The 27468-nt window shown below is 42.1% G+C and overlaps 2 protein-coding genes across 12 annotated transcripts in view; one reads left to right on the top strand and one right to left on the bottom strand.

Moving 5' to 3' along the window:
• LOC126278659 (zinc transporter 6-A-like) overlaps window positions 1-27468 on the top strand; it is a 471888-nt gene that overhangs the window by 280155 nt on the left and 164265 nt on the right. The window lies entirely within an intron of this gene.
• LOC126278657 (centromere/kinetochore protein zw10 homolog) overlaps window positions 1-27468 on the bottom strand; it is a 186273-nt gene that overhangs the window by 146378 nt on the left and 12427 nt on the right. For both annotated transcript variants that reach the window (XM_049978872.1, XM_049978873.1), the window contains 2 exons: window positions 23642-24452; window positions 5269-5417 (listed from right to left, as the gene is read on the bottom strand). In XM_049978872.1, the coding sequence (XP_049834829.1) occupies window positions 5269-5417; window positions 23642-24452 (960 nt within the window). The remainder of the gene's footprint in view (window positions 1-5268; window positions 5418-23641; window positions 24453-27468) is intronic.

The raw sequence follows: 27468 nt of genomic DNA, 5'->3' as shown, positions 1-27468 counted from the left end.
ACAATGGCCATGTAGCCGGTATTTGAAACTTTGTGCCCCGACAATAAAAGAACACCCGGCCCCGTCATTGGTCATAGAGCCATCTGTATAAATGAAGGTCATATTAATGAACTTCGATCGAAGTTCGACAAAACGGGAGTGGTATACTGAACCGGGGGTAACCTCCTTTGGGAGCGAGCGGAGGTCAAGGTGAACGCGAACCTGAGCCTGGAGCCAAGGTGGCGTGTGGCTCTCGCCCACTCTAAAGGTTGCAGGGAGTGAAAAATAAAGGTGTTGAAGGAGACGACGAAAGTGAACTCCAGGGGGTAGCAGGGCAGAGACATACAACCCGTATTGACGGTCGAGAGAGTTGTCAAAAAAGGAACGATACAATGGGTGGTCGGGCATTGACAGAAGCCGACAGGTGTAACGACAAAGCAGTATATCGCGCCGGTAGGTGAGTGGCAATTCACCGGCTTCAGCATGAAGACTCTCGACGGGACTAGTATAAAACGCTCCGATCGCAAGCCGTAAACCCCGATGTTGTATGGAGTTGAGGCGGCGTAAGATGGACGGCCGTGCAGTCGATAAATGGAAGGCAAGTGCTTCTCCTTCCCCGGCTTAGGAATCGACACAACAATAGACTCACGCGAGCATGGGGGAACATGTCCCTCAATCCAGATGAGATTGTAAGTACGAAGAAGGAAGCCTTTATGTGCAGGAGAAAGGTTCTTCAGCATCTGAATATGAATAGAATCAGGCCCCGGAGCAGAGGACCGTGACAGGGCAAGCGCATTTTCGAGTTCCCACATGGTGAATGGGGCATTGTAGTTTTCACAATTCGAGGAGTGGAAATTAGGTGGCCAAGCCTCCTCTGCCTGTTTTCGGGGGAGGAAGGCAGGGGGGGGGGTAATGAATGGAGCTCGAAACCTCTGCGAAAAAGCGGCCGAAGGCATTGGAGACATCCTCAGGGGCCACAAGGACATCATTCGCGACCGTCAAGGCAGAAACTGGTGAGTGGACCTTAGTGCCAGATAGCTGGCGCAGGCTACCCCAGACAACAGAAGAAGGAGTAAAACTGTTGAAGGTGCTTGTGAAAGTAGCCCAGCTGGCTTTCTTGCTTTCTTTAAAAATACGACAACACTGCTCGTTTATAATTGATACAATTCGCCACTGTAGGGTGGCGTTTAAAGGTACGTAAAGCACGTCGACGAGCACATAAAGCGTCTCTACATGCTGCGGTCCACCAGGCGACCGGTACGCGGCATGGAGAAGAAGTAGTGTGAGGGATGGAATATTCAGCAGCAGTGAGAATGACTTCCGTGAGGTGTGCGGCCTGATTATCTTGTGAAGGTTTGATCCTGAAAGGTCGCCCTGGAAGTGAAGAGACCCCAGTCTGCTTTGGAGATGTTCCAACTAGTTGAGCACGGAGAGGGGGTATGATGCAGGAGATGGATAACACACAGGAAGTGATCGCTCGAATATGTATCAGAAAGCACATACCACTCAAACCGGCATGCAAGTTGGGTAGTACATACAGAGAGGTCTAAATGGGAATAGGTGTGAGAGGTGTCTGAAAGGTAAGTAGGGGCGCCAGTATTGAGGCAGACAAGACTGAGCTGGTTGAAAAGTCTGCTAACAGGGAGCCCCTCGGACAGGATGCTGGAGAGCCCCAAAGAGGATGGTGAGCATTGAAGTCTCCAGTTAACAAAAATGGTGCAGGGAGCTGAGCAATAATTTGCAGCATGTCTGCCCTGGTAACGGCAGACGACAATGGAGTGTAAACGGTAAAGATGGAAAATGTAAAATTGGAGAGAGTAATGCGGACGGCAACTGCCTGCAGACCGGTGTGCAATGTGATGGGATCATAGTAGATATCATCCTGGACCAGCAACATAGCCCCTCCATGAGCCGGAATACCTGCCACAGGGGGTAAGTCAAAACGCTCAGAGGTGTAGTGTGCCAAGGCAATTTGATCGCATGGGCATAGCTTCGTTTCCTGGAGGGCTACGACGAGCGGACGGTGCAAGCAGAGCAGCAATTTCAAGTCCTCTCGGTTGGAACAAATGCTGCGAATATTCCAGTGAATAAGTGCCATCGTGAGAAGAAGAAGATGCAAGAAGGGCTCATCTAGAAGGCCGCTGAGGGCCCGGCTTCAAGCGAGCACTGCCGCCGCTAGCAGGAGGCGGACAGTCATCGTCCATTTGTTCTATAGGTTCATCGGCCACCTTGTGAAGATGGCCGGGAGGGGGAGCTTCCTCCGCTGGTGAACGGCCAGATGTTCGGCTACCAGGCGAAACGGATGACGGCCTGGGGCGGCAACCGCTGGGGGTTGCAGGAGGAGAAATGCGCCGTGGCGGGGAAGGAGAACTGTGCTTCCTATGAGCCTTCTTGGAAGGTCGTTTTGTGGAAGGATTGGTCGATGGCTGAGGGTTAGAGGTACGTAGAAGGTATGCACGAGACGGTTCTTTCTTGAAGGCCCGTGCTTCTGACTTCTGGGTCTTCGTCCTGGCAGAAGCTGATAAAGGTGCTTGTGTCAGAGGGGCGATGGGAGGAAGAGGAGACGTCGGCCGGGCGATCTTAGCACTGGCCGAACGGACGACCGTAGTGCTGAAGGTCAGATCGCATGTCTGCGTCGCCACCTCCCTGGTAGTCCGAGGAGAGGCGAGGACAGTACTGTACTTCCCCGCTGGGAGCAACGTGGGCTTCCAACTAGCGAATAGCTTGCGAGCAGCCGAGATGGAGACTCTCTCTTTGACCCGAATTTCTTGGATACAGCGTTCTTCCTTGTAGATGGGGCAGTCGCGGGAGGACGCTGCATGGTCACCGCGACAGTTCACACAATGAGGAGACGGAGGTGGACAGTCACCCTCATGGGCATTCCTGCCACAAGTCACACATGTAGCCGCATTGGAACAAGAATGGCGAGTGTGATTAAAACGCTGACACTGGTAGCAATGCGTAGGTGTCGGGACATTGGGGCGAACAGAAATAACCTCGTAGCCCGCCTTGATGCGCGACGGCAGCTGAACACTATCAAAGGTCAAGAAAAATGTCCGGGTCGGTACAAGGTCATTGCTGACCTTTTTCATGACGCTATGGAACTGCCGTCATGCCCTGCTCAGCGAGGAAAGACTGAATCTCCTCGTCAGTCAATCCGTCGAGTGATCTAGTATAGACCACACCACGAGACGAATTCAAAGTGCGGTGAAGCTCCACCCAGACAGGGAACGTGTACAGGAGTGTGGCCCGAAGCAGTTTTTGTGCCTGAAAGGCGCCCTCAGTTTCTAGTAACAAGGTACCATTACGCAACCTGGTACAAGACTTGACAGATCTGGCTATGGCATCTACGCCCTTATGGATAACGAAAGGGTTGACAGAGGAAAAATCCTTTCCGTCCTCAGATCGAGAAACTACGAGGAACTGTGGGGCAGGCGGTAGTACTTTTGTCACTGGTGGCTGGTCAAGTTTCCGTTTGTGGACAGAAGTTGAGAGAGAAGAAGAAGAGAAATCCATTGCGGAGGAATCCCCCATAATTGCCAGCGTCTCCGATGGCACGCTCCTTCCTTGTGGGGACCCTCTCAGCGGGTACTCCCGTCTTAGGTGATTGTTCACACCTCCCGAGAAACGGACGGAGGGACCAATCGGCATGGTCGGAAGGTGTCAGCTCAGGCAATCACCCCTCCCTGGGCCTGGCCTTTACCAGGGGGTACGTGCGTGCCTTACTTGTCTACCCAGGGCGGGGAATTACGCGTTACCCCGTCACCGGCTACGCGTGCTAACGCGTGGGTCGGCCTTCAGGCACGTACAGGGAGGAAGGAAGAAGAGGAGAAAGAAAGGAGAGAGGGAAAGAAAGGACAGACTGTCTCAAACGCCGAAGCGGAGACCAGAGAAGGAGAAGGAGGCAAGGAGAAGAAGGCAAGGAGAAGAAGGCAAGGAGAAGAAGGCAAGGAGAAGAGTAAGTAAGACAGTGAGGTGGAGAAGAACAAAGAAAGGAACCAACCAAAGGAAGGAAGAAACCAGAAGAAGTGAAAAACCAAAATGAACACAAATATAGGTCGTGAAACCGTCCGTCTCCGGACTCAGGCGCTAACTACCCCCTTTAGGGGGAGGGACTCCTTTTAGTCGCCTCTCACGACAGGCAGGAATACCTCGGGCCTATTCTAACCCTCGGACCCGCAGGGGGGATCTGATGTTGAGCAATGTTGGAAGAACATAGCTGGGACAGCATCAAGAGGGAGTGAAGTTTAACCAACTGTAATTGGTGGAGAAGCCTCCTTTGCCGACACTTTGAATATGACAGAATGAAGTGGATGATGATGAAGAAAAAGCACCTGTCATAATACCAAGCTTTTTAAGAGGTCTCAGCAGGATGTTCTAGAGTTATCACCACATTTAACTGTTATTAAATGCTCTTGTGTTCTGAAAATACTATCTATATAAGATGAATTTCCACACTTCACTCCAACAAAATTCTGTAACTCTTAGTGAATGGAAATATGCCAAACAAGCTAGTTTCCTCATACTTAAATCAGCTAAAGCAGTAATTATACAAACTACAAATATTGCTGAACTAATGTGTTTAATTAAATCTAGGGTATGGGTTCCACCAAAATTTAACACTTTCTGCTCCCTGTATTTCACTGTTTGAGTGGAGTATTTTTGTAGTTCACTGAGTATGCACTGAATTGAATGCAATGACTCTTATTAAAATTATACAGTTTCCTTTAACCATCTTTTGATCTTTTTAAATATTTCATTAACTGCCTTTCCAGTAAGAGGACTGACAGTAATGTTTAATCCTATATTTAATCATCTGCAAGAATTCCAAAATTTGCGTCTCCTGACAAGACAAGTGGATGATCACTTACGTATACCAGAAACATCAGACCCATCAAATGTCTGATTACTTCAAAAATTATATTCCAGCTCTCCACTATGTCACACCTAGCAGTAATCACTGATGCCTGTGCAGAGATTACAGTTATGGATGACTGCCATTACTGACCAAGCTTGGGAACCACAGGTTCATGAAACCTATACTCTGCAACTACTAGCAGACTCCTCAGAAGTGTTTACCAACCATGGTGGCACATGCAACTGAGAAGCTGCATGTGATGAAGACGTTAACCCCCCTTCTCTGCACTACAGAAGAATCTAGAGTGGTGGTTGAAGCATTGGTACAATTCTACAAAACAGGCACAGATTTACACAAGTAATCAAAAAGTTTTGTGGTAACTGGCACTGGTCATGAAAACATTCAAATTTAATTAAGATACTAGTACTTGCCCAAGGTCCAACTTCAATCATTTCATGCAAATCCTGTTTCATTATTTCTCGTGCCTTTGCCAAATATGTTTCACAGGTTTTGTTTGCAAATAAAACATCAACATTTTTAGCATAGTTCAAAATTGAATTTGCCGTGTCCTTAAAGAAACCTGAAAATAAAAATATAACACATTAGGTGTAATGTAAATGGTAAACTAAGTATCTTAAGTGCAACACTAATGATACAAACATTTGTTAGAATATACTCACACACACAATGTGCTGTAATTAATACCACGAGTGAATTTAATATAGACAGATTGCAGCAAGTTCCAGAACAGGAACATTATTAATACTAAAATTTATGATACAAACAGAGAGAAATAGACATAAAATTGCTAGCTTTTGAAACATGAAGATCTCCACCTGGCAAAAGAGAGTAACACATTGGAGGAAAACAGATGGTAAGGCTTAACCCTCTTTGATTGCTCTAGACATGTTACTACATCAAACAGTTGTTCTAGATGTGTTTGGTGTATCACTGCTCCTTCCACCAAGTGTTATAGATACGTTTGTGTGCCCTGCCTTGCTGAACCCTGTGTGCTCCAGATTGATAAAATGTCTTGTGCCGAGTGTCTGAAAACTATTTGACATTTGGACTGCTGGTTGGAGTTCCTGTGGAATTTGCTGCTGTGATCTTTAGTTGTTGTTATCATCTTCACTGGCAGTTACTGTCTATTGACTATGATTTGTTTTTACTGGAAAGGGGACCTTCAGGTCTTGGAAATTCTGTTTGGGATGAGATGTTGCAGGTTGGTAGTATACCTCAAGGGTGTCCACTCATAGAAGTCTTAAAGCGCACTATTCAGCAGAAGCAGCTTTTCAGCATACAGGTGAAATAGCTCAGTGAGTAGCATGCTAGAATGTCATACAGCCCATCAGGGTTCGATCCTACCCGCAGGCTCGATTTTATTTTGTTTTCTTAATTGTTTTAAAAATTATAACAACTTTTAAATAAAGTCAATGACTTTAAGTGTTTTAAATTAAATCATAAATAATTTTATTCTGTTTGTGAAATTGCTGTCACAGCCTACTTAAAATGTGAATTACTCTCATCAATATCTTCTTTTTATAAAGCTGAATAATTTCAAATGCATTTTTCATGGAGGCTTTAATTACTGTCATTACAAAGTTAATACAAAATTGGGTGATGATAAGCTGTGGAAGGGTCATCAAATGACACAACATGGATAAATTGATGCTGACATATACCACTCAATGTGTTCTCACTATACGAAAACATCCTAACTCATGCGTGTTTTTGTTTGTAAGAGGCAACCAGTAATTTTGGTCCCTGAGTTCAAAAAACAATAAAAGAATATGAGCAAAGTTATAAAAACGTTGTAATATCGTCTTTCAAATCTGGGAAGCTAATGACAGAACTGTATACTGACTTTCTCAACTGATGTTTGAAGTCTTACATGGGTCAGGAACAGTTATTGACTCTTGGGGTGGACAAGCAAAGCCTGAATTATACGACAAAATCTTCCAGGATGACAAGAAATCATCAAAGTGTAAAATTAAAGTGAGTCCTCTGAAATGTACTCCACTTTTTCAACCATGAGACATCCGTTTTCATAGACAAGTAAAAAAATATCTGATAAAGCATATACAAAACTGTGCTTATCTTATTGAAAATAACAGAGAAATAAATTCTCATGAAGATTGTCATCACCAATTTTTAAGGGAAGGATCCAATATGCCTGGTATATTTCCAGGCTTTCTGATGAAAGAGAAGTTTTCAGGAATGTCAACAAAGTATCTTTTTCAACATATCTTTTATGTTTCTCCTTTAAAACAATCATCGTTCATAAACTGTGTAAAATGTCAAAATATTTTTTGTTTTCAATGTTTTTATGACAATTATCATTCTGCTGTTTGCACATAAAATACAAATTTTCAAGTGAACATGATACTGTAAAAAAAATTTATATAATGGAACTCCACCCAGAATCTTGTGATAGTGATAATTAATTTACCTTCATTGAAACTGCATCTGAAATTATTCAACCATTTGAAAATAAAATAGTACTGATGAATGTAATTCACATTTTAAGTAGGTGTGACAACCATTTCACACATAAAATAAAATTATTTATGATTTAATTGATAATACTTTACGTCATTAACTTTATTTAACAATTGTTATAATTTTTAAAACAACTAAAAAACAAAATGAAAACATACTAGGAGGTAGGTATGACCGAACCCAAATCTGTTACACGACTGGCTCACACACTACTGACTGAGCTACTTCACTTATCACCCCATACATAAAGTGTGTATGAGCTACATTCAAAACTTCAGAACCCTTTTATAAGACTCACCCGAAACAAAAATGTCGGAGACCGGAAGGTCCCCTTATAAGAAAAGAGCATGCTGTCATAGTTGTTCAGAGGAAGAAATGTTTGAGATTCTAACTAGATGGAACTGACGGCTCTTCAACAGAAACTAAGTAAAAGTCCTGACCCACGTACACAAGCTGGGATAACACATTCATCCAGTTCTGCAGGAGATGAAAATTCTTCAGAAGCTGAAGCATCTGAAAGTGAGGACGAAATGTTGGAGAACACAGCCTGCTTTAGTGACACATCTCAATTGAAAAAAAGTTATTTTTGTCCATTTGTGTACGCATTTGATGATTCAGCTTCTGAAATTTTCCTGAGATTTTTAAAAGAAGCTCTGACAAATTGTTAGTACAAGAAGAGTATGTCATTGGTTCATCATAAATGTGCCAGATTATGGATCTAAAGCTCTTGGGTTCAATGCCCAGTAAGTCCTAGAATTTTTATCCATCATTTATTACTTCTTTCACTTATGTCAATGTTTGTTAGTGTGAAAAATGTTCAGTTGCACCATGGTTGCAAGTCCTTGCTGAACTGTAGGCCCCATTGGACTAGGTGGATAAGCCAGATCAAAGTTTAGAGAAAGTCAAGGACACACAACCTTCAATAGGACCATGCCTAGAAAAGCACTGGGGTGTTCAAAGCAACTGTTGGGCTGATAACAGCTTTACCTTTCTTTACTACCATGACAAACCAGAATCAGTCATTCCAGATTGTCACAGTGGAAACAAAAGGAACTGTTGGAAGTGTATTCTTTCACTGCTATTTGTCTATTATAGTTCATGTGAAAAAGCTGATAAATATTGAAGAGATGTGAAGAGACTTACTCTTTTAACACTACAGTTTTCAACAAAATTATGGCCAGATGATTATCTTCTGTTACTTTTGACAACTTTCCAATACTGAAGGCAACATATTATTCAAAATTATAAAAATTAAACAGTGGAACGTCCAAAATGAAGTAACAACAACATTATGAAAAGGATATATTTCCTCTCTCTCCACATGCAAGACACATCGACTCAAAGATAGGTGTATAAAGATTGCTAAACATTAAGCTTTCGAACAAAAAAGTCCTCCTTCAGAAATAGAAAATACATGCATATCTACACAATTTTAACTCACACACACATGGCCACTCTCTCTGACCACTGTGGCCTGCAACTGTGTATGATGTGAGTAGCAATCTGGGATGGGTCATGGGTCTGATATAGGGTGCTGCAGAGGTCGAATGACTGCCACAGGAGAAGGACTTAAATAGTCATTTGGAGAGGCACTGTGAATGCACACTGTTGTGCTTAGATGGCATCTCGCCAAGTGAGTGCAGCAGCTAACTGTGTTCTGTGTTCACACTTCATACTGACAGCTGCCTAGGGAACTTTTATTCAGTTATGTGCTCAAAACTTAATAGTTAACTTCCAAAAAGATTTCCAACACATAAAAGTTTTATTTAGAAGAGCTAGTATTCTAGCACAATGAACAGGAATGATTGGATATTTTGGGCTGTAAGACTTATTTTGTAAGTTTTGGATGAATGGGGAAAAAAGATTAAGCATCACTGTACCACAGAAAGCTCAGTTATAGTCACTTCGCTTAGCAAGAAGTAACTCAAAATTAAAGCAATCCTTTGATTAGCTACTACACAGGGCAGTGCCACCTGGGCCTTCCTAACACAATTTACACAGATGTCCACCTATGATTATATACTCAGATTGCTGTAGCCTAAAGAACAAAATCACACATGAAATTACTAGCCAGTCTCATGAAACAAGTTCAACAAAGTGCAGTGGAAAAGTTCTTATAGGGTTAACAGTAAAGGCCAACATAACTGAAGTGATAAGACTGTCAGTGTACTCCTTTCACTATAAGCAACATATTAGGATTAGTTTATTGATACTGGAAGTCATGAAATTTGCAGCCATTTTAGACTGTTTGTGAATAACACATGTGACCACAAATACTAGATTAAAAATGCTGCTGACTAAAACATTAATGTAACTGGAAACATCAGCCATATGAAGGTGACCATGATAGCCCAAACCAGTTATGGTAATGAATATAAATCACTTTTAAAACTAGTTGTGACCAACAGAGTACAATATTTTGGCTTACAAAAACACTCTACAGTAAGCTGAGGCTCGTTTAATTCTTCATTCAGTTAGTACAGTGTGGGGTGCAGAGATAAGAGAAATTACTAGGAACAAGTAACTGAGAAAGAACACGAAATTACTCAAGTGCATCTAAAGACATGAGCTGTAATCACAGTTGGGCACTAGAAGTGAGTCAAAAACTATTGGACATATTTCTATGTTGAATTTTAATGACTCTGTGAGTTTATGTAGTAATTCATCTGCAGAGAAAGCCAGGAACTTTAAGACTTCACAAGATTTGTTCGCTGCTGTATTTATAATGTTGTAGTGTTCATCCAACTCTGGGTGAAAAGACAAAATCGCAGCTGTGTGCTCCAGAAAATATTCAACACAAGGTGAAGTAGCCTGATCACAAAACACTAAGCAACTATGTAGTCTTATTACGAACAATGATGCAAGGGCCAAAGTGGTACCGAGCATATCCGCAGCAGTCGATGTGTTAAGGATATAGGTACAGGAACCCAGGATCCCAAGTCCAGGGATACTTACTAGAGAGGATGAGGGGAAAATCTTTTTCTTCTATGATCTGTAGTGAAACTGCTTGGTATATTTTATTGTTTACATTTGATCGCAATGGTCAGGTAAAAATTGACTATTGGTTTTAATGCTAAATCACTGCAAAAACAACTGTTAATAGCTGTCACAATGGCAGAAGTTCATCATTTAAGTCTCCACAGACAACAATTCTACATCTACATATATACTTCACACGCCATCGTAGAGTGCATAGAAGAGGGTAGCTTGTGCCACTTTTAGTCATTTCCTTATGTGCTCCACTTGCAAATGGAGCAAGGGAAAAACAACTGTCTATATGCCTCCATACGAGCCCTAATTTTTTTTATCCTGTCTTCATGGACCTTATGCTAAATGTACATTGGCAGCAGTAAAATCTTTCTGCTGCCAGCTTCAAATGCCGGTTCTTTAAATTTCCTCAATAGAGTTTTGCAAAAACAAGTGTCTTCCCTCCAGGGATTCTCATACCAGGGATTCAATACCATAACTGGTTTGGGCTATCATGGTCACCTTCATATGGCTGGTGTTTCCAGTTATATTAATGTTTTAGTCAGCAGTCTTTTTAATTTAGTATTTGTGATTAGATGTGTTATTCACAAACAGTCTAAAATGGCTGCAAATGGCAGTGTTGTTCACTGATTGGTTGGTTTGTGGGATTGAAGGGACCAGACTACTAGGGCCATCGGTCCCTTTTTCCACAAACTTGAAACACCCGCAAAGAATAAGAACAAACAATGGAGATGACAAGAGATGACACAGGACAAGAAAGACACAAGCAGAGACCAGAAAAGAAGAATTAAAATCACACCGAGTGTGACAATGGTTGGCCGACCATAGAAAAAAAAAGGAAATGCCAACCACTAAGAAACACACGAAAAACCCCAGTCTAAAATCAAAGGCCAAAGGCCAGACTCAACACAAAAAAAGGACAAACACTTAAATCAAGCGATAAAAACCCCCTGCATGAATAAAACTCAAAACTAAATCTGCCATCAAAACGTCGTCTGATAAAAGTGCAGGAAGCGTATCAGGCAGCGCGAGCGTCCAAGTTAAAAGCGGGCAGTCAAACAAGATGTGGACCACCGTCAAAGCTAACCCGCAGAGACATAAAGGTGGGCTCTCGTGGCACAATAAATAGGCCAATGCCCAGCTGGCAGAGTACAACAGAGTCCTTGTGAGAGACCCGGAAGGAGGAGCGCCACGCACCAGTAGCCTCTTTGATGGCCCAAAGTTTGTTGAGTGAAGGAAGGGTGCGACATTCTTCACCCCGGGTGTGAAGTACATTCTGCCACAAAACTGACCTGAGGTCACTCTCTGAAAAGCCGATCTCCAAGGCTGGTGCACCGACAGCCTGTTTGGCCAGTAGAGGTGGGCCAAACGATTATTCTGGAGTAACCGTTATCACAGTTCCAGTTATTTTTTGATAACCGTTATCGTTAACAGTTATTAATAACTGCCAAGTTATTTTTCGGTAGCGAATACCGAATACTCCGAGGGACTACAGTTAAATAACGACATAGTTGGAATCGATCAGTTTAGTTATCAGTATAATTGCGAGTAGTGTGAAATGGCATAAATGTCGTATGAATCATGTCATAACCTTAACTTATTAACTCGGGGTACATTTTAGTTGATGTTAGAACGATTATTAGTGTCTCATATTATATGTTTGTAGGTTACCGGTCGCTATTAGAAATATTATCTTCGCAGCTGTGACAAAGTACGCGGAACTTCGCCACAGCACTGTTTAAGTAAAATGTTAACAACGTGCGTTTTTAAGTGTGAAGTAATATGTAAACTGAGTACTGTAGGTTAAATTCGAAGTTTAATTTCTTGTGCTGCTCACATAATAGAATAAAGTGTACAGCCTTGTAATACAACAAAAAATATACATAATGTGACAGATTCGTTTACTCCTGTGCTGTAAAAGCTAGTCCTATTGGGGAAAGTGTGAGTACGCTAATCCAAGTTTTATGTCAGATTTGGAAACTGCTCGATTTCTCCAGCTACAGCATGTTTATAGCATATGAAGACATGCAGATCGAAAAAGTTGACAGTGTTACATTTCTGGGACTACAACTCGATAATAAATTCAGTGGGAAGGGCATACCACATTTTTTCACTCTATTATTTCATAAGGGAGCATATTCTGTGTTAACTTATCAAACGTAGCAAAAGTTTTTTGCATGTAAAAGCGTGTAATAAAAATCGTTCGTGGTATAAATTCAAGAACATCATGTAGGAACCTGTTCAAGGAACTTTGTATTCTAACTACTGCTTCCTAGTATATTTATTCCTTAATTAAATTTGTTACAAGTATTTTCAACCAATAGCTCAATACATAATATCAGTACTAGAAATGGGAACAGCAATCTACATAAAGACCTAAAATCACTTATCTTGGTCCAAAAGGTGTCCAATATTCAGGAACATGCATTTTCAATAAACTGCCAACAAGTAACTGGACACTTCCCTTGAACAATATAGGTCAACCAAAGTACCCATACCAAAACACCAATACCCACAACTAAAAGTACGAAAATTGGAATCTGAAATTTCCCTTGACTTACATAGGTCAACCTCAAATGACGATACTAAAACATCAACACATACAACTATGAAAATGGGAATCGGACATTTCCGGTGACCTATATAGGTCCACAACAGCTACTGATGCCAAAAAACCAACCACAATCCCAAAAGTTCACAAATCAATCATCTCTACATAAATTAAATCACATTCAATACTCCATAAACACACAAAACATCACAGCTAGAAAAAAAAATTAACTACCACCAGCAAATTCCAGCATTGCGAACTAGATCGGAAGGCCCCCCCCCCCCCCCCCACACACACAAAAAAAAAAACTCAAACACCGTGCCGTAATGACATTCACACACCACAACACCTTTACGTCGAAGCAGACGGGTGGAATCAGACGCTTCCATTGACCCCTTCTTCTACTCTGTAGACGAATATCGTAACAGAGACTGATATACCAACTTAGGTAAAAATTCTGCTATATTTCAGTTTTGACAGCACTTGGTTGCAACAGTCAAGATCAGGTATTCTGTGTATGATAAATTTATTAAAAGTGCGTAACTGTGTTTTATTCTGACAGCGTATCAATTCTGTAAATATTAGCAGTTACTGTGATATATTCACATATTTTGACAATCTCCTGACAAATGATGGGGATGATAATTATTATATTCAACTGTATTATGTTATAATTTCTGACATGTTATTTGTCATTCGCAATGGCCAGCAGCTATTTCCGAAGAAGTACGTAAATATTTGTTCGCTCCAGTAACTATCGTCTCTGAAATATCACTGGAGTCATTGTATCAGGAACACAGATACACAGTTATTCCGTTACCAACTACCAGGTTACCTGTAATGGTAGCCCGATAACTACCAGAGAGCCAATAACGATAACTGCCAGAGGAAAATACCGATCTCTGACAGTTATTTCCATAGTCACTCGAATTCCTTATGGTACATCTCTTTATACAGCCCGTCCAAGCTAAATTGACATATGAGGCGGTGGCTTAAGGGAACGACCGTACTTGTTAATGCCTGTACTGCAGCTCCTATCAGCCACCGCTTGGACATTAACTTTATTTAATTGTTTGTGCTAAAAGTAACGAAGGCGCATGATGTAGTACACAGTTCTTATCAACAGATGGCGCGCAGTCTCACAGTTATTCCCATTGCCTATAGAACGCCTTCCAAATGGTCTACCCTCTCCCTAGTTCCTAGCCAGATCTCCAATGAGTTGACAGGAAAGCGTAATACGATCTTCGGTCAACAGATGGTGCGAGGCACTGTTGACATTAGACAGTTATTGAAATAACTGCCTATATCAGAGGAACAGTTATCGCAGTTATTTCTATCAGTTACGTTATTTTTTGCCTCCTCTATTGGCCAGCGTGTCAACACATTCATTTCCCAGGATGCCGACATGACCCGGGGTCCACATAAAGATCACAGAGTATGGACGGACTCCTGGATAGCTATCACCAGACAAGAGAGAGAGAAGAGCTCTGATGCGAACCGCGATCATGCCCCCTGACCAGGGCCGCCGTACCGGAATATGGACGACCAACTGATGGAACAAGAGACAATAATTGGGATGCTCAGGCAAGCTACAAACGTGTGTAGATAAGCGGCCAATAATTGTTGGCGCCGCAACCACAATGGAGGGACACCCGCCTCCACAAGTATGTTGCTGACAGTACTTGTCCAGAAAGCTCCAGTGGCAAGTCGGATCCCACTGTGAAGGATGGAGTCAAGCAACTGCAATGCAGAAGGTGATGCCGAACCGTAAACCAGGCTCCCATAATCTAGACAGGACTGAATTAACGCCTGGTACAGCCATAGAAGAATAGACCAATCAGCAGCCCAGCTGCTGTGACTCAAGCAACGAAGAGCATTAATATGCCGCCAGCACATCTGTTTAAGCTGCCAAATATGAGGGAGCCAAGTCAACCAGGTATCAAAAAGCAATCCCAAAAACTGATGGGTCCCCACCACAGCAAGAGGTTCGCCATCAAGATAAAGCTGTGAGCTGTGGCTCAGGGAGAACAGTGCGTCGCCAGCAGAAATGCATAACGCAGGTCTTGGAAGCCAAAAACTGGAAGCCATGTGCTACAGCCCAAGACTGCGCCTTGTGGATAGCGGTCTGCTGCTGCCGTTCAGCAGCTGCAATGACAGTGGAGCTGAAGTATAGGCAGAAATAGTCAGCATACAAGGATGCTGAGACAGATGTTCCCACCGCCGCAGCGAGCCCATTAATTGCAATTAAAAAGAGGCAGGCACTTAATATAGATCCTTGTGGTACTCCAGTCTCATGAACTCGGGAGGAACTATGGGAGGCCGCAACTTGCATACGGAAGGAACAAAGCGACAGAAAACTCTGTATGAAAATCAGGAGCAGTCCCTGAAGACCCTAACCATGAAGCGTAGAGAGGATGTGATGTTGCCATGTCATATCGTATGCCTTCCACATGTCAAAAAAGACGGCGACCAGATGCTGTCTGCAGGCTAAGGCCATACGGATGGCAGACTCCAGGCACACTATATTATTGGGAGCAGAGTGGCCCTTACGGAACCCACCCTGGGACAGAGCAAGAAGGCCCCGAGACTCAAGTAGCCAGCTCAACCTCTGGCTCAAAATGCGTTTGAGTAACTTGCAAAGAACACTGGTGAGGCTAATGGGGCAGTAGCTGTCCACCTCCAGTGGGTTCTTGCCAGGTTTCAACACAGGGATTACGATGCTTTCCGGCCACTGCGACAGGAAATCACTCTCAACCCAGACATGGTTGAAAAGGTCTAAGAGCCATCACTGGCAGTCCACCGAGAGGTGTTTGAGCACCTGACAGTGGATGTGATCTGGCCCGGAAGCCGTATCAGAGCAGGTGACTAGGGCACTTTGGAATTCCCACTCACTGAATGGAGCATTGTACGATTCAGGGTGGCTTGTGTGAAATGAAATGCTCCGATGTTCCAATTCACAGAAGCAGAACTCTGAACAAAATGCTCCACTAAGCAGTTTGCAATTGTGTCAGAGTCAGTACAGACCGCTCTATTCAGTGAAAGCGCAGGTACGCTGACGGAGGTCTGATAGCCACAGAGTCACCTAATCTTCGCCCAAACCTGTGATGGAGAGGTACGGAGGCCAATGGTGGAGACATAACTTTCCCAGCACTCCCGTTTGCATTGGCGAATGAGGTGGCGGGCTCATGCACAGAGCCGTTTAAAGGCGATGAGGTGTGCCAATAAGGGATGCTGCTTGTGATGCTGGAGTGCCTGCCTGCGATCTTTAATCATCTCATCGATCTCGGGTGTCCACTAAGGCACAGTCCTCCGCCGAGGGAACCCAGAAGAACAGGGAATGGCAGATTCTGCAGCAGTAACAATGCCGGTGGTGACCGAGTCAACCACCGCATCAATGGCGTCATTGGAAAGAAGCTCAATAGTGGCAGTGCAGGTGAACAAGTCCCAGTCAGCCTTATTCATATCCCATCTGCAGGGGCGCCCAGAAGAGTGACACTGTGGCAGTGACAAAAAAATCATAAAGTGGTCACTACCGCACAAGTCGTCATGCACACTCTATTGGACAGATGGTAATAGGCTAGGGCTGCAGATCGAAAGGTCGATGGCTGAGTATGTGCCATGCACCACACTGAAATGTGTGAAAGCACCAGTAGTAAAAAGAGAAAAGTCGAGTTGTGTCAATACTTGCTCAATGGTCCCACAGAGGGTTATGGGCGTCGCCCAGTAACAGAAAAGGTGGCAGCAATTGGGCTATCAGCGCAGCCAGGACATGCTGCGGGAGGTAGAGACTGCAGACAGTAACAGCCTGAGGCGTCCACACCCAAACAGTGGCAGCCTCTAAAGGTGTTTGTAGAGGGACAGACTCACTGTAAAAAGCGTGAAGGACATAGATGTAGATGCCACCAGATACCCTCTCATAAGCTGGCCAGTTCTTATAATAACCCCAATAGCCACGGAAGGCAGGGGTTCACATCGCCGGAAACCAAGTTTCCTGAAGAGCAATGCAGAGGAAAGGGTGAAGGCTGAGAAGTTGTCGGAGCTCAGCAAGATGGAAGAAACCACTGCAGTTCCACTAGAGGATGACATTGTCCATGGCCGAGAAAAGCATGAAGGGACCAAGGAGGCAGATTACACTGCTGGGTCACCTGCTGCCACTGACTGAGTACCAATGGGAGCGACATCCATCATGTCTGAGGGATCGGCGAGATCTAGATCCTCAGTAAACGCCAGAATCTCCACCGCATACTCAGACACAGAGCTTGTACGTAGCGGTGGAGTGGGTGCCACTGCAATTTTCTTGGTCTTAGGGGCCTTCGATTTCGATTTCTAATGCTATTCCTTTGGTTTCCCTTGCTGGGAGGTCTTCTTTGATTCAGTCTCTGGGACTGAAGAGGACCGCGAAGCACTACGACCATCTACCTGGTGCTTCTTCAGTCCCTAGCGGGTGTCTGGTTTGCCACTGGTGGGAGTGATCAAGGGATCCCTTCCTAGCGAGAGAAGCCGAAGAAGACTTACGCTTCTCCGGCTTAGAAGTGGGGGCTGGTGTTCCCCATGGTTAGGGATTGGGGGGGGGGGGGGGGGTGCAGCTACAAAGGTAGGTAGTGCAGGAGCAACAGGGAGGGAAGTGGCCCCCCTCCCCAATACCACCATCAAGGGGGCAGCTGTAGACCTTCGGCTCTCAGAGCTGACTGTATGCGGTGCAACGGATGGAGTGACGGTGGTGGCATAAGATTATGTCATGCGCAGGGGATGAGCCGTTCAAATTTCCGTGTACCATGTAGGTCAGTCGGCCCAGGGTCTTGTATTCCATTGTTTTCTGTTCCTTCTGTAGAATCATACAGTCTGGTGAGCAAGAGGGATGGTGCTCTCCACAGTTGATACAGACATGAGGCAGGGCACAAGGAGTATTGGGATGGGATGGATGACCACAATCGTGACATATGAGGCGGGAAGCACAGCGGGAAGACATATGGCCGAACTTCCAACACTTGACACACCGCATCGGTGGAGGGATATATGGCTTGACATCACAGCAGTAGACTATCACCTTCACCTTCTCGAATAATGTGTCACCCTCGGAGGCCAAGATCAAGGCACCGGTGGCAACCTGATTATCCCTTGGACCCCAGTAGACGTGCCGGATGAAATGAACACCTTGTCACTCTAAGTTGATGCGCAGCTCATCGTCGGACTGTAAAAGAAGGTCCCTGTGGAAGATAACGCCCTGGACCATATTTAAGCTTTTATGGAGTGTGATAGTAACAGAAACATCACCTAGCATCTTACAAGCAAGTAATGCCCTTGACTGGGCAGAGGATGCTGTTTTTATCAAGACTGACCCAGACCGCATTTTTGACAAGCCCTCCACCTCCCCAAACTTGTCCTCAAATGCTCTACAAAGAACTGAGGTTTCATGGACGCAAAGGATTCCCCATCAGCTCTCGTACAGACTAGATACCGGGGCGAATATGTCTCGCTGTCATTCATAGCCTTTCGTTTCTCCCATGGTATGGCCAGGGAGGGAAACGATTTGGGGTCATACATGTTAGCATTAAAGTGAGCCCTCGAATGCTTAGAGACTGGTGGTGGGCAAGAGAAGATGTGCCATGCTTCATTGCGTGTCATCCAACCTGATGCCACTTACTCTGACCAAGGGCTGTCCCCACAGGCGCCACCTAGCCACAGCAAGAGCCATCTGGCCAGATGGCCATTGCCAGGAGTCCTGAGGCCCCAGGGAGATAGGCATCTTCTCCTTGGCATACATGGGGAGTTAACAGCGCAGGCATCAGTAGAGCGATCCCTGTGTTGTCAGGGAGCTACAACCAACAGGGTACATGGCAGCCCAACCACAACGGACTGGCTACCGTGCTGGATATTATGTGGCAAGTGGTCCATGGTCGTCGTCAGTGCAGAAAGCGACACTGCAGGGTGCATGGTGGAAATCGCAGCGAGGAATGTATCCTCGCCCAAGAGATGAATAGCGGGCGGGACTGCAATGCAACGATGAATAAGCTGGCTATAGGTCTCAATGCACGATGGACACAATACGCCAAGTAAGGTGCTCTTCCCCAACTGGCTCGCTCTTCGAAATAATTTTGAAATATGGTGGTCAAACCCAAGAGGGGACCATCACATATGGGCCAAAACGTTCGAGACTCCTTTTTTCGCATCTTACGACAGGCAGGAATACCACAGGCCTATTCTTACCCCTGAACCCAAATGGGGCTTTCATTTGAGTTTATGAAGCACCAGTGCAATACTTGTGTGTTGATCAAACATATTGGTAGTAAATCTAGCAGCGTGTCCCTGAATGGCTTTCATGTCTTCCTGTAATCAAGCCTGGTGCATATCTCAAACACTCCAGCAGTTGCCAAGAATAGGACACAATAGAATTCTCTACACTGTCTCCTTTATAAATGAGCTACATTTTCCCAAAATACTCCCAATAAAATGAAGTTGAGCATTTGCCTTTCCTACTACCAACATGGTGTGCTCATTCCATTTCATAGTGCTTTGCAATGTTACACTTACATATTTTAATTGATGTGACTGTGTCAAGCAGCACTGCTAATGCTGTATTCAAATGCTACAGCATAGCTTTTCCTACTCATTCGTATTAATTTACGTTTTCCTATATTTAGAGAAAGCTGTCATTTGTCACACCAAGCAGATATTCTGTCTTAAGTCATCTTGTAAGCTCCCCGAGTCATAAAATGATGACATCTTCACATACACCACAGCATAGTCAGCCAATAGCTGCCAATTGCTGCTTACCCTGTTCGTCATATCATTTATGTATACAGAGAACAAGAGCAGTCCTATCACACTTCCCTGGGACCCTTCTGATGGCACCCATGTGTCTGATGAACACTCACTATTGACGAAAGAGTACTGGGATCTATTCCTTAAGTCTTCGAGCCACTGTACCTTCACTCAATGTTTGCAGTAGGCACAGTGTCAAACACTTTCTGGAAATCTAAACAATGGAATACGCCTATTGCCCTTCATTCATGATTCGCAGGACATCTCGAGAGACAAGAGCAAGGTGAGTTTCGCAAGTCTGATGCTCTCTAAATCTGTGCTGATTAGTGACCATAACTTTTCCATAGTCAAGTCTGCATAACCTCATTAAAACTATCAAGCTTAAGATACTTCCTACTGGTGTTCTACAACTGTAAATACCACAAGCTTATGTGTATTCTGAATACTATTGTCGCACAGCATTTAAAAAGCTGTTAATCACAATATTCATTAGTTTCAAGAGCCACCAACTTTTGTATATATATCCAAGTTCTCTTTCTTCCTATCAGTTCTAGGGTAGTGAGATATTAGCTTGCAGCCATCAAGATGAATCTGTCCTCTCTCAGTGATTTCCACATGATGTTCCGATATGCTTAAAGTCCAGCTATCCTTTCATTTTCCTGAATGTATATAAGAAGTTCATCCTTTTTATTAACGTAGCTTCTGATGTTTCAATAGAAGACACTAAATGTATTTTCTTCAATGACATAGGCTTTTTCCTAGTTGCAGTAGTCTGTTGTACTTGTAGCTGTTTTAACTGCAATTACACAGAGTGAAACTTGAACTGCAAATATTGCATAAATGGGAAGTGTTATTGACGTGTGGACTTAACACAATGGATTGGTAGTCAGGGTCTCATATTGTTAGCCAATAAAGACAGTGTAATAATACTTACAATCTTTTGTGCAAACACACACTTTTAAATGGAACAATAATGATTCACATTAACAAACTAAAAGTAGAGTTGATTAGAATGTCGACTGTGTTTGTCACAGGACTGTAGTCTAAGTCACTTACAAGATATCATACTTTGAAAATTTCCACACCAACACTTGTTTGTGCCATTCAACCTGTGTGGATACTAGGTACCAAGTTGTTATGTTTGCTTACAGTGTGCTCGTGTGTTCCTTGAGTGTGCTGCAACTTGCTAGTCAGTTAGTGTCTGACAGTCCAAGCAGTCGGTTATGATTAGATGATAGAATTTACCAACGCAGAGAGTGTAGGAAGAATGCAGTTCATTCTTGTATGGTGTATGTGGCTAGATATCCTCACAAATGTATCAACCTCTTCAACCACTTATGTGAAAATAGCAATGTAACACCTAGACAACATAATAGAAGGAAACAACTGATGCAGAAGAGGGAAAAATTAATGTTCCTGTTGTTGTTGCAATTTATCTGTAGGTTCCATCCCTTCACATCTCTCTCCACCAAGAGCAGCATGGAAATAATTTTTATAATCATATGATACATGGGCATTGAGACAGGATACCCCAAATGTATCCTGTATCTCCTTTAGTGATGAAGCCTAATCCAATTCTCTGATCTACATCTAACTACTACTCCAGAATGCGGCATGAAAAACTGCTAATTCTTCTTGCACCACTGCCAAATTAGCTTGAAGTTTCATGAGAAGCTGTTATTTTCCAGCATAGTGCAGCAGTGCTTACAATCATTTCTCCTCCAGAAGTGACAAGCATCACTACTCATAAATGTCATAATATAATATTGCACATGAATGTAATGCTGTAATTTCTCAACCTGACTGCACTACTGCCGATTATGTGACAGACTGCACTTTTGTCCACTGCAACAGTCAAGATATTCAGTTAAAAATCTTTGTTCAAAGAATGATAAAATGTAAGAGATTTCTGAAACTGATTTTCTGATAAAATATATTGAAAATAAGAATTTTTTATTTATTTCATTCCAATATATTTCAAGCTTAAATACTGTGTGCGATGAAATATGCTTGTGAAAGAAACTGAAAATTGTTCACAAATGTTAACTATTCGTGCAGAAGAATTAAAATTATTAATGAAAGATTCCGTTTCCATTTGTATGAGCAGTTTAATTGATTTTGTGTGTTGAAAGGTGAAGATTTTACAACAGAAACAAACATTACCAACCCAAAGAAGGAAGTTACATTTGCTCATTGCCACTACACAATCAAGACAAATCATAACAACTTGTCAATTAGATTATATTCAACTAACAGTTTTATGGAATACAGAAATATTATAAGTTCAAGTTGATGAAACATAATGTTACAACATATTTTCTCACTGTAATAAGTATTATTTTCCAGGTACAGGTAAGCTAATATTACTGTAACCATACATTCATTAAAATAGTAAACAGCAGCATCTAAACCATTAATTTAGCTAATCTAAGTAACAGTTCAATAGTAAGGTGCCTCCTGGGTGCAAAAAGCACCAGAGTCCCAAGGAAGAGTGTATTTTCTAGTACCATAGCGGTTATCTTCATCAAAAGAATTACTATCTTCAGTAATTTTTGTGTATCCACATGTGTACAAAATACAGGGTGATTCAAAAAGAATACCACAACTTTAGGAATTTAAAACTCTGCAACGACAAAAGGCAGACCTAAGCACTATCTCTCAGCAAAATTAAGGGAGCTATAAAGTTTCATTTAGTTGTACATTTGTTCGCTTGAGGCGCTATTGACTAGGCGTCAGCGTCAGTTGATGCGAAGATGGCGACCGCTCAACAGAAAGCTTTTTGTGTTATTGAGTACGGCAGAAGTGAATCGACGACAGTTGTTCAGCGTGCATTTCGAACAAAGTATGGTGTTAAACCTCCTGATAGGTGGTGTATTAAACGTTGGTATAAACAGTTTACAGAGAATGGGTGTTTGTGCAAAGGGAAAAGTTCTGGACGGCCGAGAACGAGTGATGAAAATGTAGCACGCATCCAGCAAGCATTTGTTCGCAGCCCAGGAAAATCGACTCGCAGAGCTAGCAGAGAGCTGCAAATTCCACAATCAACTGTATGGAGAGTCCTACGAAAAAGGTTAGTTATGAAACCTTATCGTCTGAAATTGGTTCAAGCACTGTCTGCAGCTGATAAGATTAAAAGAAACGATTTCTGTGATTTTATCCTTGCTCAAATGGAAACAGATGAATCTTTCGGTTTCAAAGATTGTGTTTAGTGATGAAGCAACTTTCCACACTAACAGGAAAGTCAACCGTCACAGTATCTGTATATGGGGAACTGAGAATCCGCAGGAAACAACTCAGTATGAACGTGACTCGCCTAAGGTGAACGTTTTCTGTGCCATTTCAGCCAATAAAGTTTTTGGTCCCTTTTTCTTCGAAGGTGCTACTGTAACTGGACTACAGTATCTAGAGATGTTAGAGAATTGGCTGTTCCCTCAGCTCGAACAAGAAGCACAACAATTCATATTTCAGCAGGATGGAGCGCCACCACATTGGCACTTATCTCTCCATAAATACCTGAACGTCAACTAGCCGAGGCGATGGATCGGCCGCCAGGCAGCCCGTGACAGAGCACTTCATCACTGGCCTCCAAGAAGCCCTGATCTTACCCCCTGCTATTTTTTCTTATGAGGGTATGTTAAGGATATGGTGTTTCGGCCACCTCTCCCAGCCACCATTGATGATTTGAAACGAGAAATAACAGCAGCTATCCAAACTGTTACCCCTGATATGCTACAGAGAGTGTGGAACGAGTTGGAGTATCGGGTTGATATTGCTTGAGTGTCTGGAGAGGGCCATACTGAACATCTCTGAATTTCTTTTTGAGTGAAAAAAAACCTTTTTAAATACTCTTTGTAATGATGTATAACAGAAGGTTATATTATGTTTCTTTCATTAAATACACATTTTTAAAGTTGTGGTATTCTTTTTGAATCACCCTGTTTAATGTACTGCCGAAACAGCATTCATCATAAATATTTTGCCTATTAAATTAAAAAGACTCTTACCTATTTTTATAACATATTCCTGGAATTCTTCAACAGCCTTAATGACATTATCATAATCAGCAAACTCTTCACTATGAGATGGTATTGTATGCGAGAGAGAATTTTTGATCAGGTATTCCATAAACTCTGCACATATCATATCACCAAGTTTATTTAAGACAAAGAAATTCTTATTTATTTCAACATTTAAATATTTTTCTAGAAAACAGAAGATCTCCATCAGATTTCTGAAAACAAGTTTATAGTTTGGCCTAGACGAGCCACCTTTCATCTGTATTTCTAGTACTGCATGTTTCTCATCAGTAAATGTTTCTACAAAACATTCATTTAAGATGACAGGCTCCAAAATTGATTTTTGTATTAGTGTTGCCAATTTCTTGAAAGAAAACTCAAGTTTCTCCAGATAATCAAGGGCCTTCATCATTTGCTCTATGTCATTTAAACGAGAAATGTTTACTTTGAACAATATCTGCCGGTTCTTCTCCACTTCTGTCTCATTTATGTTTATGCACAACTTCCATATTTCTCGCAAATCATACAGAAATTTCTCAAGATATAAAATTCGTTCCTTTGACAAAGCCTTTATGATCTCCAGTTCTTGTTCATGACTTGTTTGGAAGAAAGATTCAAGTTTTCTTAATCTTTCTGCTGCTTTTAAATATTCTCCTTTTGCTTGCAGTTCACAGCAAGTTTGCAGTGCCACATCTATCTCTATTAGTTCAGTTACAAACTGGAGAGAAAGATTAGTTTCTTGGAGTATTTCTGACAATCTTTTCAGCTCTCCAGTTGAATTCTGTAGTTGAAATTTATGCTGAAAGGGGAAAAAATAATTACAACAGTTATTACATACAAATCTGGCAGCATCCAGTCAGTCATTTGGCTTACAAAACAATCTTAGAATGGACCTTTCTAAACATACAGGGTACCTTAAATAACAACCATAATACAATAAACAGTATTTTTAATCATAGTGCTGGAATGTGAGTAGCAGTAATACAAAATTGTTACCAAGACTACGGATAGCTATTTATTTCGGCACATAAACACAACAGACTGCAAAATACATTAATTACATACTACACAGTTTCTGCCTTAACAAAAAATCAGATGGAATGCAACAGCAGTTACCCATTTTTGAACAACATTAAATGGAGCCTTATCAGGGGTATTACTCACGTTACAGTGCACTTTTCAAAAGAGGCTGGAACATGAGATTGCTTTCCCCTTTGACAAAACTGGATAGATTATGTACTGTGTTTTTGTTGTAGTCGTCAGTTTAAGGACTGCTTTCAAGAAATTCTATATAGTAGTCTATCATGGGCAAGCCTTCCCACCTGCAAATAACTATGGCAACCTATACGGATTTCAACTTCCTTACTTTATTCATACCTAAAGCTTCCTCTATAATTTTTACCTCCTCCCCCCCCCCCCCCCCACACACACACACATTACCAAAAGGACAATACCTCAATGCGTAACGGAGTGTTCATTCAATTAGTCTCTTCTTAGTCAAGTTGTATCACAAATTTATTTTCCACCATTTCAATTAAATTTCGCCTCGTTAATTATTCGATCAATCTGTCTAATATTCAGAATTATTCTGTAGCACCACATTTCACAAGCTTCTATTCCCTTCTTGTCTGAACTGCTTATCATCCACGTTTCACTTCCGTACATGGCTACACTGCAGACTTATAACTTCAAAAAACACTTTCTAACACATAAATTAACATTAGATGTTATAAACTTCATCTCTTTTAGAAGTGCTATTCTTGCTATTGCCAATTCCCATTTTTTTATCCTCTCTACATAGACTGTCAACAGTTATTTAGCTGCCTAAATTAGTCTTGTTTTGTTTTTGTTGATGTTCATTTTATAGTCTGTTTTGAAGAAGCTATCCATTCCATTAACTGTTGTTCTAAATCTTTTGCCATTTCTGACAGTTACAATGTCATTGGAAAACCTCAAAGTTTTTATTTTCCCTCCGCAAACATTATTTCCCTTTACAAATTTCCTTAATTTCTTTTACTGCTTGCTCACAGGACACATTCAATAACATCACAGATAGGCTGCAACCCAGTCTCACTCCCTTCTCGATTACTGACCTACTGCTTCCATTTCTGTCCTTTGACTATTACTGCTGCAATCTGGTACCTGCACCAGTTGTAATAACAGTTGGCTTCCTGTATTTTATCCCTGCTACCTACTGAACTTCAAAGAGTGTAGTCCATTCAGCACAGTCAAACATTTTCATTAAAGCTACAAAGGTAATGAACATATATTTGCCTTTCCTTATCTTCTAAAATAAGTCATAGGATCAGAATTGATTCAACGATTCCTATATTTCTCTGGAACCCAAATTGATCTTCCCCAACGTTGGCTTCTATCAGGTTTTTCCATTCTTATGTAAATGACTCATGCCTATCAACAAACGCCTATTTGGAATAGGAATTATCATGTGTTCTTGAAATCTGGCGGTATTTCACATGTGTCTTACATTTATTTTATTTTAAATCAAGTCACAGACCACAAAAATTTATTAATCAGGTAATTAATGTTTATCAATGATGACCATCTTTAGACCTAAAAATAATCAACATACACATGTAGCCTGATGGACAAGACTTCGAAATTATGTAACACACAGAATTAGATATCATTATTAGCATACATAAGGTCATTTCTGTAGCTAAGTAAATCCAGCATACCACACAATTTGTGTCATTGTGTGTGTTGACCGTGCAATTACATTAATCATCCATTCAAGTTTCATCACAGTATCATAAATTTTGAGTACCATGGACATCATTATGTCATATGTACTGACGCTTTAATGACACAGAACATACTGCCGCGTAGTGACAAGTGATGTCTCTCTGGCCTCTTTGGCACCGTGGGCTTCCGCTTTCCGGAGTATTACTAGCCTCCTAGGCTGCTTTCACCAAATTGGACTGTTAGTAATAAGGCAAATGTACATACATCATACAAGATTTTTAAGTTTTACTTACATCAGTTTTATACAGCTGATGTCTACCAAATCCTGCAATATATCCTACTCATTCAGCAGTCATGCTTAGAACATTTTTGACAAGCATCCTTTGGGTTTACTCAATTTTATTATGTCAACCCAACAATATGATTTGACTCTTGATGCAGATAACTCCCTGAACGCTGGAACTCTATAATTGTCCACCTACATTACAAAAATATAACCATCATAAAACTGAAAATGCACCTATACTGGCATGACACTGGTAGTTGCGAATAAAGGCCTCCACATAGCTCTGCGGCTTTTGGAAACACATCATCTTGACTTGTTAGTTGTTCTCATTTTTATGGTATTTCAGATGGTTATTGAATGTGTTTTTTTTTTTCACAATGTCTTGTCTCTTGGTTGTCCTCCCCAATGCTTGCACTCCCCCCCCCCCCCCCCCCCAGCAAACAAACAAACAAATTTAGAGTCGAGAATACAAAGGGACAAAGGACATGCATTAAAACTTATATAGAATGATAAAACCCAACGTCACATATTAATTGTAAAACTAAATTAGCAGATGCAGAGCTTGTAGGTAGCAGTGATTTGGGTGCCACCGCAATTCCCTTGCTCTTGGGGACCTTCTTTTTCGATTTCTCTTGCTGCTCCTTGGGTTTCCCTGGCTGGGAGGACTTCACTAATTCAGTCTCTGGGAATGAGGATGAGTGTGAAGCCCTACAACAAGCCACTTTTGAGCTCTTCAGCCACTGGTGGGTGTCATCTTTCCCACTAGCAGAAATCTGGGAAGGGAGTGACCCAAGGGACAACTTCCTAGCAAGAGGAGCTGAAAAAT

The sequence above is a fragment of the Schistocerca gregaria genome, chromosome 6 (genome assembly GCF_023897955.1).
Source record: "Schistocerca gregaria isolate iqSchGreg1 chromosome 6, iqSchGreg1.2, whole genome shotgun sequence".
Classification (NCBI taxonomy): domain Eukaryota; kingdom Metazoa; phylum Arthropoda; class Insecta; order Orthoptera; family Acrididae; genus Schistocerca; species Schistocerca gregaria.
Note: the sequence above shows the minus strand (reverse complement) of the source record. Positions and strands in the feature narration are given on the sequence as shown.